At 38.3% G+C, this 19,663-nt stretch overlaps 1 protein-coding gene across 2 annotated transcripts; it reads right to left on the bottom strand.

Moving 5' to 3' along the window:
• Positions 1-14,183: 14,183 nt before the first annotated feature.
• On the bottom strand, positions 14,184-19,178 carry LOC112771514 (disease resistance protein Roq1). 2 transcript variants are annotated; one of them, XM_025816281.3, is made up of 5 exons: positions 17,974-19,178; positions 16,746-17,871; positions 16,389-16,661; positions 15,029-15,944; positions 14,184-14,750 (listed from the first exon to the last, which is right to left on the bottom strand). In XM_025816281.3, the coding sequence occupies exons 1-4, from the start codon at positions 18,936-18,938 to the stop codon at positions 15,123-15,125; spliced, it is 3,186 nt and encodes a 1,061-aa protein (XP_025672066.1). In that variant the 5' UTR covers positions 18,939-19,178; the 3' UTR covers positions 14,184-14,750; positions 15,029-15,122. The 2 variants fall into 2 exon arrangements, with proteins under 2 accessions (XP_025672066.1, XP_025672065.1); XM_025816280.3 differs by having other exon boundaries at positions 14,533-14,750; positions 15,029-15,962.
• Positions 19,179-19,663: the final 485 nt, after the last annotated feature.

The following is a 19,663-nucleotide window of genomic DNA, read 5'->3' as shown; positions in this document are numbered from 1 at the left end:
AAAACCCCTGAGCAATCTGCTAGCAGCTGACACGCCTTTTGTGTTTGACACAGAGTGCCTGCAGGCGTTTGAAACGCTGAAAGCTAAGCTGGTCACAGCACCAGTCATATCTGCACCAGACTGGACATTACCATTTGAGTTAATGTGTGATGCCAGTGATCACGCCATTGGTGCAGTACTGGGACAGAGGCATGACAAGCTTCAGCATGTTATTTATTATGCTAGTCGCGTTTTAAATGATGCCCAGAAAAATTACACAACCACAGAAAAAGAATTAATTGCAGTGGTTTACGCCATTGACAAGTTTAGATCATACTTAGTAGGATCAAAAGTGATTGTGTATACTGACCATGCTACTCTTAAATATCTACTCACAAAGCAGGATTCAAAACCCAGGCTCATCAGATGGGTGTTGCTTCTGCAAGAGTTTGATATAGAAATAAGAGACAGAAAAGGGACAGAGAACCAAGTGGCTGATCATCTGTCCCGAATAGAGCCAGTAGAAGGGACGCCCCTCCCCTCTCTTGAGATCTCTAAAACTTTTCCGGATGAGCATTTATTCGCCATTCAGGAAACACCATGGTTTGCCGATATTGCAAACTATAAAGCCGCAAGGTTCATACCCAAGGAGTACAACAGTATACAAAAGAAGAAATTAATCACTGATGCAAAGTACTACTTATGGGATGAACCCTATCTCTTTAAGAGATGTGCAGACGGAATAATCCGTAGGTGTGTGCCTAGAGAAGAAGCACAGAGGATCCTGTGGCATTGCCATGGATCTCAATATGGAGGCCATTTCGGAGGTGAGCGAACAGCCACCAAGGTCCTCCAATGTGGCTTCTATTGGCCCACACTCTATAAAGATTCCCGAGAGTTTGTACGTAACTGTGACAGTTGCCAAAGAGCTGGTAATCTGCCTCATGGTTACGCCATGCCTCAACAAGGAATCTTGGAAATTGAGTTGTTTGATGTATGGGGAATTGACTTCATGGGACCTTTCCCACCATCATACTCAAACACTTATATTCTGGTGGCAGTTGACTATGTATCAAAATGGGTTGAGGCCGTTGCCACACCCACCAATGATACTAAAACAGTGCTGAAGTTCCTCCAGAAACATATCTTTAGCAGGTTTGGCGTCCCTAGAGTACTAATTAGTGATGGGGGCACTCACTTCTGCAATAAACAGCTTTACTCTGCCATGGTTCGGTATGGAATTCGCCACAAGGTGGCTACTCCATACCATCCACAAACCAATGGGCAAGCTGAAGTCTCTAACAGAGAATTAAAGAGAATCCTGGAACGGACAGTAAATACCCGTAGAAAAGATTGGGCACGGAGCTTGGATGATGCTCTGTGGGCTTACAGAACAGCATTCAAGACCCCTATAGGGACCTCTCCATACCAACTGGTGTATGGTAAGACATGTCACCTGCCCGTGGAACTGGAACATAAAGCCTACTAGGCAACCAGATTCCTAAACTTTGATGCCAAATTAGCAGGAGAAAAGAGATTGCTCCAGCTAAATGAGCTAGAGGAATTCAGATTCACAGCTTTCGAAAATGCCAAGCTTTATAAAGAGAAATAAAAAAAATGGCATGACAGAAAGCTGTCATCTAGAATCTTTGAACCAGGACAGAAGGTCCTGCTGTTTAACTCTAGACTCAGGCTATTTCCCGGGAAATTGAAATCCCGGTGGAGGGGACCATACGTGATTACAAGTGTATCACCATATGGTTATGTGGAGCTTCAAGATATTGATTCTGATAAGAAGTTCATTGTCAATGGACAGAGAATCAAGCACTATCTTGAAGGCAACGTTGAGCAAGAATGCTCAAGGCTGAAGCTAAATTAAAAGCTCAGCAAAGTCCAGCTAAAGACAATAAAGAAGCGCTTGCTGGGAGGCAACCCAGCCATGGGGCATCAATCCTCTAAGCATTTTGCCCTATTTTTATTTTTATTCTTATTTTTATTTGTTTATATAAAGTTCACTGACACCAAGGTAAAGAATCAATTGCATAAGTTTACAGGGTTACAGAAGGAATCTGCACACAAAACAGAGATAGGGAGCACACAAGGCAAGAAAACGCCAGTGAAGGCCATTTTGGGCGTTCAGCGCCCAAAAAGGGCATCCAGTGGGCGCTGAACGCCAGTAAGGATAGCTATCTGGCGTTCAACGCCAGAAAAGGGCAGCAACTGGGCGTTGAACGCCCAGGATGGCAGCAATTGGGCGTTGAACGCCCAAAACAGGCAGTGTTTGGGCGTTCAAACGCCAGAATGGCAGGGAGGAACCAAATTCATTTTTCCACACATTTTTCCATTCTAATTTCAAATTTTATGTTTCAATGCATGATTTTTACATAAACATGTTAAGAACCCTGATTTCTAAAAACCCCAATTTCTAAAAATCCTATTTCAAAAATATCAAATATATCTTCATCCATAGGCACAAACCCTCTTTGCAAATTCAATCCAACTCTTTTCAAATCTTTTCTAAAAACAAATCTATCTTTTTCACTCTAAAATCTTTTCAACTAATCAATATCTTTTTCAAATCTCCATATTATCTTTTTCAAAATCTAGATTTATCTTTTTCAAAAATCTATCATATCTTCTTAATTTTAAACCATATCCTCTATCTTATCTTTTTCAAATCAATCTTTTTATCTTATCTTTTCCAAATTTTCGAAAACCCACCCGCCCATCCCTTTAAATATGGGTTCGGCTTCCCTCCTCCTCCATCAACAATTGCACCTAGCTCTCTTTCCATCCCTCTCCTTTCTTTTCTTTTGCTTGAGGACAAGCAAACCTCTAAGTTTGGTGTGTTTATCCGAGATCACTAAGATCATGGCCCCTAAAGGAAAACAACCCACTCCAAGAGGCAAGAAAGAGAGCGTTCCAAAACCACTTTGGAATCAAGGGAAGTTCTTATCTAAAGAACATTCAGAACATTATTACAAAATAATGGGTCTGAGATAATTGATCCCAGAAGTTAGATTCGATCTGAAAAAAGATGAATATCCGGAGATCCAGGAGCAAATTCGAATCAGGAGCTGGGAAGTCCTAGCTAATCCTGAAACGAAAGTGGGAAGGAACATGATCCAGGAGTTCTATGCTAATATGTGGCAAACTAACAAGCAGAAACTATCTGAGACTGCTCTCTATGACTATCGGACCGTGGTCAGAGGAAAGATTGTTCATACGCACCCTGACAGGATCAGGGAGATCTTAAAGCTACCTCAGCTGAAAGATGATCCAGACTCATTCAACAGGAGAATGATGAGAACAGACAAGGACCTGGACAAGATTCTAGAGGACATATGTATCCTTGGAGCCAGGTGGACCACCAACACAAAGGGTGTCCCAAATCAACTCAAGAGAGAAGATCTTAAACCAGTCGCCAGAGGATGGCTGGACTTCATTGGGCATTCTCTGTTGCCCACTAGCAACTGTTCTGAAGTCACTATTAAAAGGGCAGTGATGATCCATTGCATCATGATGGGAAAAGAAGTGGAAGTCCATCAGCTGATCTCAGCTGAACTCTACAAAATTGCTAACAAAAATTCTAAAGAGGCCAGGTTGGCTTATCCAAGCGTGATTTTTCTGCTCTGCAAGGACGCTAGAGTAAGGATGGGAATAACTGAGTATATCTCAGTTGAGAAACCAATCACCAAAGCATCAATGGAAAAACAACAAGCATAGGATGATCCCATCAAGAAGAAAACACAGGAATTTCTCCCAGAGATCCCTCAGTCTGAATACTGGGAGTATCTGGAGACGTCTGTTACCAAGATACGGGAAGCTATGGAACAAATCATAAAAGAACAAAAGGAACACAGTCAAATGCTCACCTATATGTTTAAAGAACAAGAGGAGCAAGGGCGTGACTTAAGGGACTTGAAGCGCCAGAAGTTATCTCTTGGAGGACCAAGCACCTCAAGGATCAGAGGAACCCCCGTTCTCCCAGAATAAAGGTTGTTAACTTCCAATTCCTGCTTTAACTCTGTGATAGTGTCCTTATAGAAGTTTGCCTTAGGAGTCATATAGTAGTAATTAGTATCTATTTTGATTTTATCTCCAATTAAGCTATAGTTTATTTTTCTCATCATCAGCAAACATGAATAAAGTAGTAGATCTTTTGAATAAGAGGCAATAAAATTTTGAGTTTTAATAAGAGAAATTCTAATTAGTTAAATGTGGTGGCAATGCTTTCTGTCTTCTGAATGAATGCTTGAACAGTGCATATGTCTTTTGAACTTGTTGCTTAAGACTGTTAAATATGTTGGCTCTTGAAAGAATGATGAACATGAGACATGTTATTGATAATCTGAAAAATCATAAAAATGATTCTTGAAGCAAGAAAAAGCAGCAAAGAACAAAGCTTGTCAAAAAAAAAAAGAGAGAAAGCAAGCAGAAAAAGCCAAAGCTCTTAAAACTAAAAGGCAAGGGTAATAAAAAGGATCCCAAGGCTTTGAGCATCAGTGGATAGGAGGGCCAAGAAGGAATAAAATTCTGGCCTAAGCGGCTAAACCAAGCTGTCCCTAACCATGTGCTTGTGGCGTGAAGGTGTCAAGTGAAAACTTGAGACTGAGCGGTTAAAGTCAAGGTCCAAGCAAAAAGAAGAGTGTGCTTAAGAACTCTGGACACCTCTAGTTGGGGACTCTAGCAAAGCTGAGTCACAATCTGTAAAGGTTCACCCAGTTATGTATCTGTGGCATTTATGTATCCAGTGGTAATACTGGAAAACAAAGTGCTTAGGGCCACGGCCAAGACTCATAAAGAAGCTGTGGTCAAGAATCATCACACTGAAATAAGAGAATCAATAACACTATCTGAATTCTGAGTTCCTATAGATACCAATCACTCTGAGCTTCAATGGATAAAGTAGATGCCAAAACTATTTGGAAGCAAAAAGCTACTAGTCCCGCTCATCTAATTAGAATCTGAGCTTCATTCAAAAACTCTGAGATATTATTGCTTCTCAACCTATTAGTCTTCTATTTTATTTGTCTAGTTGCTTGAGGACAAGCAACAGTTTAAGTTTGGTGTTGTGATGAGCGGATATTTTATACGCTTTTTGGGGTTAATTTCATATAGTTTTTAGGATGTTTTAGTTAGTTTTTAGTTTATTTCCATTAGTTTTTAGGAAAAATTCATATTTCTGGACTTTACTATGAGTTGTGTATTTTTCTGTAATTTCAGGTATTTTTCTGGCCGAAATTGAAGGAGCTGAGCAAAAATCTGATTCAGGCTGAAAAAGGACTGCTGATGCTGTTGGATTCTGACCTCCCTGCATTCAAAGTGGATTTTCTGGAGCTACAGAACTCAAAATGGCACGCTTTCAATTGCGTTGGAAAGTAGACATCCAGGGCTTTCCAGCAATATATAATAGTCTATACTTTGCTCAAGGATAGACGACGTAAACTGGCGTTCAACGCCAGTTCTCTGCCCAATTCTGGCGACCAGCGCCAGAAAAGGATCAAAAGTTGGAGTTCAACGCCAGAAATGGATCCAAACCTGGCGTTGAACGCCCAAAAAGGCCTTATGCACGTGAATTGCTTAAGTCTCAGCCCCAGCACACACCAAGTGGGCCCCAGAAGTGGATCTCTATACCATCTGTCATAGTTTACTCAATTTCTGTAAACCTAGGCTACTAGTTTAGTATTTAAACAACTTTTAGAAACTTATTTTGTATCTCATGACATTTTAGATCTGAATTTTGTACTCTTTGACGGCATGAGTCTCTAAACTCCATTGTTGGGGGTGAGGAGCTCTGCTGTGTCCTGATGAATTAATACAAGTATTTTTGTTTTCCATTCAAACATGCGTGTTCCTATCTAAGATATTCATTCGCACTACAACTTGAATGTGATGAACGTGACAATCATCATCATTCCCTATGAACGCGTGCCTGACAACCACTTCCGTTCTACATTAGATTGAATGAGTATCTCTTGGATCTCTTAATCAGAATCTTCGTGGTATAAGCTAGATTGATGGCGGCATTCATGAGAATCCGAAAAGTCTAACCCTTGTCTGTGGTATTCCGAGTAGGATTCAGTGATTGAATGACTGTGACGTGCTTCAAACTCGCAAGTGTTGGGCGTAGTGACAGACGCAAAAGGATCAATGTATCCTATTCCGACATGATCGAGAACCTCCAGATGATTAGCCATGTAGTGACAGCGCATCGGACCATTTTCACAGAGAGGACAGATGGTAGCCATTGACAACGGTGATCCATCAACACATAGCTTGCCATAGGAGGAACCCTGCGTGCATGAAGAAGAAGACAGGGAGAAAGCAGAGATTCAGAAGACAAAGCATCTCCAAAACTCCAACATACTCTCCATTACTGCATATCAAGTAATTCTTTCATGTTCCCTTGTTCAATTGCAAATCAACTGATAATCATAATTGACTTCCTGACTAAGATTTACAGGATAACCATATATTGCTTCAAACCAACAATCTCCGTGGGATTCGACCCTTACTCACGTAAGGTATTACTTGGACGACCCAGTGCACTTGCTGGTTAGTGGTACGAGTTGTGAAAAGTGTGATTCACAATTCGTGCACCAACATGCCATCACTGCAGGGAACCTGGTCACTTCAAGTTAGATTGCCCTCAACTTAAGAAAGGTGAAAAATCCAAGAAAGACAAAAAGAAGGTGATGATGGCAACATGAGAGGACTTGGAGAACGATACCAGCTCAGAGAGCTCAGATCAAGAGGCTCAACTATGTCTGATGGCAGATCATAATGAGGAAGATGAGGTAGATCTCTCTGACTTATTTATTGATGAACTGCACTACATTATCAAAGATATTTCTGTGAACTCCAAGAAACTCTTGGATAAGTATGCAAAATATAAGAAAGAAAATGAGACATTGAGGACAGAAAATGATCTTCTTTTGAAAAAGGTTGAGGCTAATGAAACTGGTAATGAAAAATTTTTGAAAGAAGAAAATAGTGCTTTGCGAGCTGAATTAGAAAAATTCAAACTCAAGCATGAAGTTACTGCCTCCACTGATTTGATTTCTGAAAACAAAAAGCTGAATGAACAAATAAAAAGCTTAAATGAAGACTTAGCAAAGTTTGTTCAAGGTTCTCAAAATCTGAACAAACTGCTTGCTTGTCAAAGGTTTGGGTCTGAAAAATCTGGACTTGGTTTCATAGAGGGAAATAAATTAGTTTTCAAACTGAACTTTCAAAAATCTGAATTTTCCTCTTCCAAGTTTTTCAAACCAAAAGGATTCAGCAAACCCCAGAAATCAGTGTGCAAGAATCATTGCTACAAGTGCAATAGAAATGGTCATGATCCTCCTCAATGTTTCATCTTTCTTAGGTCTTTTAGCAATGATAGTAAGTTATATAAAGTTATTCATGATTTTAATGCTCTTGGGCAACCAAGAAGATTTCACATCAAAGGATCCAAATGGATTTGGATAACTAAGGTTAGTTGAAGAACATGCAGGTTTGCCTTGCATCCAAGAAGAAAATGGACATGTGGTATCTTGATAGTGGATGTTCAAGGCATATGACCGGAAGGAATACTTTCTTCATTAAACTCAACAAGTATAGTGGAGGATTTGTCACTTTTGGAGATAATGGTAGGTAAAATAACTGCCATTGGTAAGGTTGGCAAAGATTTTTCAACTTGCATTGATAGTGTCTTTTTAGTTGATGGGTTAAAGCATAATCTACTGTGCATAAGTCAATTGTGTGATCTTGGGTATGCTGTAACCTTTAGGAAATCTGATTGTAGAGTCATAAATGAGAAAACAGGAGCTATTTTATTTATTGCCAAAAGAAGTGACAATGTTTATGGTATCACTCTAGATGATCTAAAAGTTCAAAATGTAACTTGTTTCTCTTCAATGGAATCTGAAAAATGGATGTGGCATAAGAGGTTAGGACATGCTAGCATGTTCCAAATCTCTAAGCTTGTAAAGAGAGGCTTAGTTAGAGGTCTTCCTAATATAAAATTTGATAAGGACATCATTTGTGATGCTTGTCAAATGGGTAAACAAATTAAAACTTCTTTCAAACCCAAGGAAGTTGTCTCTACTAAGAAACCATTGGAGTTGTTGCATCTTGATCTGTTTGGACCAATTAGGACTCAAAGTTTTGGAGGAAAGAGTTATGGCATGGTAATTGTGGATGACTATACTAGATTTGGCTGGGTGTTCTTTCTTGCTCATAAACATGAGGATTTTTCTGTTTTTGAGAAATTCAGCAAAAAGATTCAAAATGAAAAAGGTTTAAAAATTGTTTCAATTAGAAGTGATCATGGGAAAGAATTTAAAAATCAATACTTTGAATCTTTTTGTGATGAACAAGGCATATCACATAACTTCTCTTGTCCAAGAACACTTCAACAAAATGGTGTTGTTGAAAGAAGAAATAGAAGTCTACAAGAAATGGCTAGAGCTATGTTATGTGAATATGAAATCCCCAAGTTCTTATGGGCTGAAGCTGTGAACACAGCATGCTATGTTTTAAATAGAACCATCATTAGGAAGTTTTTGAAGAAAACCCCATATAAACTTTGGAAAGGGCATCCTCCTAATCTTAGTTATTTTCATGTGTTTGGCTGCAAGTGTTTCATTCTGAATATCAAAGAAAATTTAGGAAAATTTAATCCTAAAACACATGAAGGGATTTTTCTTGGTTATTCCACAAATAGAAAGGCCTATAGAGTTTATAACAAGAACTCCAAAACTGTTGAGGAAACCATGCATGTCACATTCTGTGAATCTAACTTTGTTCCCAGTGTTTGCATTGATGATAGTCCAGGTTTTGAAGCTGAAGTACCAAAGAACAATGAACCAGTTCCACAAAATCCAAGTTCTCATGAAGTTGCACCTGTCAGCAATGAAAATTCCAATTCTGCAGGAGACAATTTGGAATTATCTCCTGTCATAGCTGAAAACACTGATGTAGAAGCCATTGTTGATCAAGAGGAACCTGAATCTTCAACTCAGATCAAAAGGCCGAGGGAATGAAAGTTTCTGAAAAATTACCCTGAGAAATTCATAATTGGTGATCCCTCCAAAAGTATTTCAACAAGGTCTTCTTTGAAAAGAGCTGAATCCAACAAATTAGCTCTTTTATCAAAGATTGAACCTCAAAATATCCAAGAAGCTCTTGCTGACCCATCTTGGGTGTTAGCTATGGAGGAGGAATTGCAGCAGTTTGAGAAAAATCAGGTCTGGTCATTAGTGCCTTACCCAAATGGAAAGAAAGTCACTGGAACTAAATGGATTTTCAGAAATAAACTGGGTGAAGATGGATCCATAGTCCGAAACAAAGCTAGATTGGTTGCTCAAGGACATGATCAAGATGAAGGGATTGATTTTGATGAATCCTTTGCACCTGTAGCTCGAATGGAAGCCATCAGATTGCTCCTTGCATATGCTGCTCATTGTGGCTTCAAGCTATTTCAAATGGACGTAAAGTGTGCTTTCCTCAATGGCATAATAGATAGAGAGGTTTATGTGGCTCAACCACCTGGGTTTGAAAACAAATCTTTTCCTAACCATGTTTTCAAATTAGCTAAGCCCTTATATGGTTTGAGACAAGCTCCTAGAGCTTGGTATGAGAGGCTTAGCTCATTTTTGTTGAAAAATAATTTTCAAAGAGGAGCCACTGACACCACTTTATTTATTAGGAACTATCATGATCATTTTATTCTTGTGCAAGTTTATGTTGATGATATTATATTTGGTTCGGCTAATGAGAATTTGTGTGCAGATTTTGCTAAGCTTATGTCCAATGAATTTGATATGAGCATGATGGGAGAGCTCAATTTCTTCCTAAGCTTGCAAATCAAGCAAACTGCAGAAGGCATATTCATCCATCAAGAAAAATATGCAAAAGAACTTGTCAAGAAGTTTCGGCTGGACTGTGCTAAGCCAATGGGAACCCCCATGCATCCTAACATCAAGCTTGATAAGGATGAACATGGTAGAGATGTTGATGAGACACGCTACAGAGGGATGATTGGATCTTTAATGTATCTAACCTCCTCAAGGCTTGATATCATTCAAAGTGTTGGAGTTTGCTCAAGGTTTCAATCAAAGCCTAAGGAGTCCTACCTCTCTGCTGTGAAGAGAATCATCCGATATGTGCTTGGTACCACTAATTATGGTTTATGGTTTCCTAAGACTGATTCATTTCAATTAGTGGATTTCTGTGATGCAGATTTTGTTGGGGATAGGATTGATAGAAGAAGCACAAGTGTCATGTGCTGCTTTCTTGGGAAATCTCTCATTGTTTGGTCTAGCAAAAAGCAAGCTACAGTAGCACTCTCAACAGCCGAAGCTGAGTATATTGCAGCCTCTTCTTGTTGTTCTCAATTATTATGGCTGAAAACTCAACTAGCTGACTATAAACTGAATGTCTCAAATATTCCATTATTTTGTGACAACATGAGTGCTATTAATATTTCCAAAAACCCTGTTTTGCACTCAAGAACAAAGCACATTGAAGTTCGTTTTCATTCTATAAGAGAACATGTGCAAAATAAAAATTTAGATATTTAGTTTGTTAACTCTGAAGGTCAGCTAGCAGATATTTTCACCAAACCATTGATAGAGGAGAGGTTCTGCAAGTTACGAACTGGACTGGGCATTCTTGCTTCATCCTTGTTTTTTTAATGATTTCTGATAGTGAGATCTTTTATGTTTTGTCTCATAAATCGCGGTGAGATTTTTTGGCAGATGATGAGTTAACTTTATTAAGTCACTATGAAGCTACTGGATTCACACCTGACCATAATAAATGATGGACCTCAAGTGCTGGAGCAGTTTACGACATCTGGGCTTTCTTTATTAAAACCATTTGGCCCATTTCAGCCTTGCTCTCTTAATGTTTTACCAACTACATTTCATTTTTTAAATTGGGCCCCTTCAATTGTTTTTCACATCATTTCTTCAAATGGGTTTTCAATTTTTGTCTGTTCTACTTTATTTAGGCATCTTTTGATTTTTTTTCTTTGTTTCTCTTTCCTGGTATCAACGTACAAAGGTTACAGCTATAACTTTCAATGATTTTCAAAATATTTTAAAGTTTTCATTTTTACCTACTTCCAAGATGCAACCTTTACACTTCTCTAAGCCTATATTAACTTACCACTTCATGCACTGTTTCACATACACTTCTCTCCATTCCTTTACCCAATTCTTCACATTCTAAATCTGACCGGTGTTCTACAATGGTTTCTAAATCTAATTCTTCCAAGATCAGAACTTAAACTGAATTTGTGAAAGATGTGTTTCAAGAGTCTGTGATATTGTCTGATCTTCTTTGAAGCCAAGAAGGAATGGCTTAAACTGCGCTCAAGAAGACAAAGAGCTGCAATTGCATTCTCAAAAATTATGTGGAAAAAATTGAAAGTTGAGTGTACCACCACTGACAATGACGATAAGGATGAAGGCTCCGATGACTCCAACTCTGATGCCTAGCTACTCTCATCTCTAATCTAACACTTTTCTTTGTTACTACTTCAGACTGCATGTGTTCAACCACTAACAAAATTTTTGTAGGGTCTTAGATTTCCCTCCTTGATGACAAAAGGGGGAGAAAATAAAAGAAAAGTTAGATTTGGCTTAGGTTTTGGATGATGATGCTTAATGACATGTGTTGCTGTGTTACGTTGCTTAACTTTAATTGCTCTATGCTCTATGTTATTGTTTGCTGTGATATATTGCTTTGGAAATTGTTCTTGGCTGCTTTAAGTTATTTCTATTTCAAGAAGTAAGCCATGATTAAGGGGGAGAAATGCTAACATTGAGGGGGAGCAACACACACTCCGAATGATATCAAAGGGAAGTGCTCTCAACTTATTCAAATTAATTTTTAACTCCAATTATCCTCTTTTATCATGTTTGTCATCAAGGGAGAGATTGTTGAGCTTAGTTTGATGATTGGGCAAACAAATGATGACAAACATTGGTTGGGTTAAAAGCCCAATATTATCTAATGTGGGTGCTAGTGATGCAAGCCCAAAATGTCTAATTTCATAGTGCATCAGCCACTTCTAGTGATACACAACATGGGCCCATTATCCTTTTCTCAGCCCAACAATGTTGCTTAAGTATTCTTTGAGTGCTTCAAATCAATGCACAAGCCCAAGGTACTTAATAAGCACCGTTCAGCAAAAAACTAGAAGGCTATGCATTTGCTAAAGTGAAAAATGGGCATCTGTCTTCATCATGGAGAAAGGAGGACAGCTGGAACAAAAAGAAAATAATAACACAACATGGACAGCTGTGGCTCTAGCAAAGCAACAAAACATAAGGACATCAGCAAATCAAAAATGCAGAAGATCACAAGTAAAGTTTGGAAGAGCAAAACAAAAACTCAGAGTTATGGACAGCAGTTGGAATGACTCAAATATGGAAACACTCTGCATGCCAAGGAAGACAACAACTCCAAGGACAACAGAGGTTGGTGGATCAAACCCTCCAACAAGCAGCGTTAGTGGAGCAGGATGGAAAAAGTACTGCATGCCATAGGAGACAGCTCCAACAAGTTGATGGTACGAGAAATTGGAAGAGGCAAGGAAGAACAAAGTGGTAGAGCAAGGTGAATCTATAAAGGAAGCCTCACTTCAACACTTGAAAGCAAGAAAGAGAGAACACACACTTAGAGCACTATCTCTAACACAGCTGGAATCTCTTTCTTCTACTCAAGCTTAATTCTGATTTTTGTGTTATGGCTGTCTTGCGTTATTTTCTGTTTTGAGAAAAGGCAATTATGTGAGGTTCAAAGCCAAGAGAGAAAAGACAAGAGTGATGCAAAATATCCACTGTTTTTTTCTGATGTAATTTGGGTGTATGAACTAGGATTAGTTCCCCTTGCCAAGTTGGGTTAGCACTTGGTGAGAATTGAATCTGTGTAGATTCCCCTTCCAAGTTGGGTTAGCACTTTGGGGTTGCTAAGCTTTGGTGAAGAAAGCTTGGGGTAGATACTAGTTGGATTAGGGAGTAATTCAATAGTATTGGTGTATGTAATCTGAGGATTATAGTGAAAATTCCACCATGGTTTGTGGTGGAGACTGGACGTAGGATTCATGGTACTAAGAATCCGAACCAGGATACATGCTGGCCCCTTTCTCTTATTCTCTGAGATGTTTAATGTTCTGCATTTGAGATAATTTCAAATAATCTCCTGCAACTTAAGCTTCCACTGCAACAGAGTTTGAAACTCTAAATTCTAAGCTAACTTGATTCAACCCCCCTTCTCAAGTTCATCTAGAACCATCAATATAAATACATGGATCTCCGGCATCATGCGGCAAGGCCAATCTTGGATACCTGCACTTTCTTAATTCTTTCATAATGGCTAAGGTGTTAGTACTTAGTAGCAATTAGCAAGGGAGCCTTTGATCAGAGAAGAGCAACTAGCGTTAGGCCAGCTTTTACAGATGTTTAGAGAACCACTCAGAGATCTATGAGTAGTTTCAATTTCTACAAAATAGATGTTTTCATGTATAGACTCTAAATAGCATAATAGAAATATCATATTCTATCAAATTTCTTATCTTCTTTAAGCATATCAAAGATTAATACGCTAATAACCAGTTATCTATTTCCCCATACTATTAAATTTGAGGAGAATAAGCTTAATGCTCATCTGAGAGACTGGCTTCGTTGGGATTTAACACATATGAAGAACTGAATTGTCACTTTTATAATGAGAAATAACAAAACAAAAGATTAGTTACTCCCGGAATAAGTCACTCAGAGGCAATCTTCCCTCATCATTCATGCCGTCCTACTCTTCCTCATGGCCATGGCCAAGATTAAAAAGATAAATCTCAGTACTATGAGAAATGCATGTGGCCCCCTTGCGCTGCTGAAAACTGCATTCTCAGTACTATGAGATCTCATGAAAACCGTGAATTTTGGACAACTGAAGAATTGGTATAAAGCCACATGGTTCTTTCCTTCTAGGAACATGTATGTCTCTACGTATTAAGCGTTCTTAATTATCACTGTTTTTCACTTGAAGGAAAGTCCTCCATATTTGTTCTTTTTTTGTACTCTCTAAAATCTATTTTGGCACCATCACTTGAAAGAAATTATAGCAAATTTGTAATGTCTATTTTAATCAAATTTTATTTTTGTTGAAAATCTAAATTGAATTGGATTTTTTCAGACAGCTCAAAGATGTGGTTAAAAGTTAAAACTCCCCAATGGGTAAGGAAAGTCACGAAATTTCTTTTACAACCAAACAAATACAATGATAACCCACCAGAGGCATCTCTCCTCCAAGGCCGAGGGTTCAGATTCAATATTGGCCACGGCTAAAAGGAAAGCGCTCAGCCCCCCCCCCCCCCCCATGGACTATGCCTTCAAAATCAAAGCACCTGTCATAAGAACAAAATAAGTATTATTCCCGAATTACATAAATCATCTTCAGTAGCTCAACTTGATGGTTTCCAATAATTCTTCCTTCATCCAATACCTATACCAGTAGTTACAGCCATCTTTATTATAATTGAGATCAAGTGGGACTAAATCAACCCAAGCTAGCTCATGAGATGAGGGACGCTTATAAAGTCTCTAGAGAACTTCCCTTCACGCCTAGAAATGATCAACTCTGATACTATATTAGAATTGAGATTGAGTGGACGTAACTCAGCTCCAATAGCTAGATCATGAGATTAGGGATGAGAGATATTATCCTTCAGAAATGAAAGACTTGTAATACCCTTCACCTTTTATCCAATAACAGCCCTATAAATTTAATTGGATGTCTATTAGACTGACTTAGATATACAAATATCACCACTTTAATGTATATAAAATATTTAGTAACAAGAAAGAACTATCTGCCTTTCTTTAGTGAATATGTTACATCTTTTTAATTTGATATTATTTTAAAAGAAACTATTTAACTAAAATTAAAGATGACATAGGATGAGAATGTTTCTTTGTTGCTGAAATAAGATTCTGAATTTTGCCTTGCTTCACGAGGAATTCTCTTTTATAAGTAGTTAAAGAAGGATGATTACCTGAGAGGTGTGAGTCCACAGACCAGATGTTCTTTTCCTCCGCCTTGGCTTGGCCTCCTTCATATTGTGTTTTACCTCTTCCATCAAGTGCCATTCATACAGTAGAAGCTGAAAATATATAATCTTGACCTATGATGGAGAGTTGTGGATACCGTTCTAAAGTTCCTTTCATCTCATGAAGGCCATGAAATGATAGCTCAGGAAATCTTCTAAGCTCATGACAGTATGCCAGGTTTAAATATGTCAGCTTAGAACAAAGCCAGTCCCTGTCAAATACAGAACTGAAACCCTGTTTCTTCGGGTTTGGTCTTTCTAAACACCTCATCTTTGCAACAAAATCAAGAGTTCTTGTTGGCTCAAGGAAGTCAGAACTCAGAAATATCAAAGATTCCAGGCAGGAGGAAGGCGCAAATTTTTGTCTGCGGCAGAGAAGGTTTGTTATCCTCATGCAACCGCTCAAATCTAGAATTAGGAGGGATGAGTTGCCATTGACAAGGTCAGGTGGATGAACAAGATTTTTGCAGCCTCTCAGACTCAAGTACTTGAGTGTTGTGTGCTCCCCAATAGACTTATGAACTGTGGACAAATTTGTACATCGCCCAAGATCCAGGTACCTAAGATTTGAAAGCCCTGTCAAATCTGGCGTGTGCTCAAGCTTGGTGCAGCCAGAGAGAAGTAGAGTTCTCAGAGAACGTAACTGACAATTAGTGCCAAAATCAAGAAGGGCTAGATTGGTACAGTCTTGCAAACTCAAGCAATCAAGTTCTTTAAGAAGCCCAATTGATTCATGCACTTTCGTTAGGTTTGTGCATCCTGAAAGATCTAGTCTCACAAGTCCTCGGCAACCTTCAAAACTTGGCATCTCTTTAAGATTTTTCGAGTTGCTCAAATCCACCTTTTTTAGATTTGGAATTGCCTGCCAAGAAAGAATTGGCTACAAGCATATCAGACTACAACTCTACAAGCAAACAGTAGTAATTAGAAAATGTAAAGCAGAAAAAAGATCTAACAGGTATTCTTAATGATGGAAACCCAGCTGAAGTTGGTATTCTAACATATTTGACCAAATTTTCATCTAACGGTCTTTAACTATCAATTTGAAATGAAGACAACTACATGCGAATTTTCACTGTTCTTAATAGTAAATATTTGCTGAAAAGAAAAATGAACAAATAACTTTTTACAATTATTTTTATATGTCAATAAATTTCAAGTGTCAACAAAAGTATCGTAAAACAAAAACTCTTTTAACACGAAGTAAAGTAACAGATGAAAAGAATTATGAACTTTTTCTTTTTTAGTATTATTGATCGTAAAACAAACTTGTAAACTCATCCTTTTTAGATGATAGAAATATTACCTGGCTGCCTTCCCATAGTTGTTGGATTCTGCTATTAATTAGATTTAATTCAACAAGATTATACCATATGGATAGTGAGAGAGAAGTGGAAGAGTAACCCTGCCATAAAAGATAGTATAGCTCATTGAAACGAAAAGTGAGGTTTTCTGAGGAGCTCTTATGATGTAATATAAGCAGTCTAAGATCCCTCATATTTGATAACCCTTCAATCTTCATGTCCTCGTGTTTGGAGACATCATCATCCAAAACTATGGTTTGAACTTTGTTTGCTTCCTGAAAAATATCCCAAAAACACGTTACAAAATGGAAACACAAAAATCATAGAATTAATTTGGCGAGGATAACTCAGCTTGTTACCATATCGGACATCAAGACTTTTTGGAGATCCTCGACATCCCACAATCTAGACCAATATTTTGGCTCTTCTGGATATTTGTCCCGAACAATGTTCTTTCCCAATTCTCGTAACATTTGATGCATATGAATTTCATGGTTCCTAATTGTTATGAGTGATTTCCTCCGAATCTCTTGAATCGCAAGGTAGGGATCTGACATTTTAGTCCCCAAAATGTGCTCCACATATTTCTTCCTTTTCCCCCCAAAGAAACAGGCTATATCTAGAAATATCACCTTCTCATCTCTATTCAGTTCGTCATAACTTGTTTCCTGAAGAGACTTCATAAACCTTTCATTCGGATATTTTCTCCATTTCACCAATTCTCTTTCCCAGAGCTCTTCACCTATTGGATGGAAGGAGGAAGCCAGTTTTTCAATTGCTGAAGGAAGGCGTTGAGCATATTCTATTATCTTATGAGATACACCGCTGACAGTAGTGCTAGGATCTTCGCTCTTGGAGACTTTTGTTAGAAAGAGTTTAAGTGCATCATCATCATTCAACAGTGGAGCCTCGTAAATTTCATATGCTGTAGTATTGACATTAAGAATATGCTCAAATCTAGTAGTTATGACAACTCTGCTTCCTGCACCAAGAAAGTTAGGCAATATTCCCAATTTATGCCATTGGTTTGGATCATCAACATCGTCAAGAACTATAAGAGCCTTTTTGGGGAGATTTGGGTTACATAACCTATTTTGTAGCATCTTGACTATTTCAGGAGAACTTAGAAATTGTAGATCTTCTTCCTGGAAAAGCTGATGAATAATCTGTTTTTGAATCTTAGTAGTAGCCCCTCTGCCATGCATTTTATGAATGTGGTTGACGTCCTGAATAAAACAGCAAGCATCAAATTGATAAGAGATTCTGTCGAACAAGATCTTAGCGAGAACTGTCTTTCCTATCCCGCTCATGCCCACAATTTCGAGAATTTGAAAGGGAACATCCTCTGATGTCAACTTGAGTCGTCTTTCTAGATCTGCCACACGGGGCTGTATCCCAATCAGATCACTGATGTCTATTGTGAATTTATGATTCAATTCCTTTGTAACAAAAGCAATAATCTCTTCCAGCTGTTTAGTCTCTGGTCTGAAAGAAAAATTACTAAACGATCACCCATCAAACAGATCAAGAGCGACAAGCAAACACTAAAATATTTGGAAATAAGAGAAGAACGTTTCTTATACATACCTCTCAGGGTTTATAGGGAAACCATACGCTTTGGCCAAATATTTGGCATCAAACTTCCATCGGTCAACCCTATTGGGAATTTTGCTGTATTGCTCTGAATTGAAGTGGACATCGTATGGGCCTCCTTCTCTTCCAACATCAGAAGAAGTAATGCCGTAGAAAACTGGGACAACAATTTGTTTCTCTTGTCGATGGAGATCAGCTATAGCGGACATTTCATCGAGACACCACGTTGAGGTCGGGTATGTGCTAGAGAAGACAACGATAGCAAGGCGTGAATCTCTAATTGCATCCATTAGCTCGGGTTTAACGCGTTTTCCTCTCTTGAGCCTTACATTATCCTTGAATGTGAAAATGCCTTTTTTAGTGAGACGTTCGAAAAGATGATCAACAAAATTGTTGCGGACGTCAGGACCACGGAAGCTTAGGAACACATCGTATCTGTAGACCTGCTTATGGGAATCCACGCATTCTTCGCTGTTGTTTGAATCCTGAAACTGAACGGGAGCAATATCTTCCTCGCATAGCGAACTGACTTCGCTGATGTTTGAATCTACAGAATGATAGGAAGATGAATCTTCGTCGTCACTCAGGGCACTGACTTGGCTCATGTTTGAATCCGCAGAATGATAGGAAGATGAATCTTCGTCCCCGATCAGACCGAAGCCTTCTCTGATGTTTGAATCCAGAGACTGATAGGAAGATGAATCTTCATCGTCGCTCAGGGGGCTGATGTTTGAATCCAGAAAATGAGCGGAAGCTGAATCGTTGACCATGCTTGAAGGTCTTTCTCGATGGCCCAGCTGACACAGCAGAGTCTCAAACATGCTCTTGAGTGAGGATTTCCAAGTGGGTAACCAGCTTGATATTAATGGACTCAAAATCATGCCTGCTATCAGACCACCAACTAACCATAACCAGCTGTCCACATCCGACGCTTTGTCACCTGAATATTTTGAGCTCATTTTCTCTACAACTCCGCACACCACACAACCTTAGTGAATGGGTTTTAGCAAACTGTGATTATAATTTATGGAAGATGAGTAGCATACTAGCATTTGGTTCAATTAGTGGCGGAACAATCAGTGAGCTAAAAAGGTCAGACCTTTCTTGTTAACCCTTTTTCAGGTCAACGTCAATGGTCTAGCAGGAGTAAATAGCAATGGGGTGCTAATTTTTCGTTTGGAGTGGGTATGTTGTTTTTTGTGTGTATGCGTGGGATAAATCATTCCTTTATGGGAGGGAGACGAGTCATCATTTTTTGTATTTTTAAAAAATGAAGCGATAATTAGAGGATTTTTTATTTTTATAAATTAAATAAATGTAATAATTATCAAAATAAATAATTTTTAAAATATTTATTGAAATATATACCCCTCTTTTATCTTGTTTACACTGTAAATGAAATAATTTTGCATGTATTTCGTTTACAGTGAGAAGTGTATGCGACACGTGTTTATCTCGTTTAAAGTGTAAACAAGATATATATTTTTTTTAAAATTTGAAAATAATAAAAAAATTAATAATATCAATAATCTAAACTTTTTGCCTGCAAATAATACATAAAAAAGTTAGTAGAAAAGATTAAAATGGATATGTTTGATCAATTTTAGTCCATTTTAAATGATAGAAATTAACATGTTTACTTAAAAACTATTAAACTATTCACTGTTAACATGGTTACCTCTTT

This window comes from Arachis hypogaea, chromosome 18 (genome assembly GCF_003086295.3).
Source record: "Arachis hypogaea cultivar Tifrunner chromosome 18, arahy.Tifrunner.gnm2.J5K5, whole genome shotgun sequence".
Lineage (NCBI taxonomy): Eukaryota > Viridiplantae > Streptophyta > Magnoliopsida > Fabales > Fabaceae > Arachis > Arachis hypogaea.
Note: the sequence above shows the minus strand (reverse complement) of the source record. Positions and strands in the feature narration are given on the sequence as shown.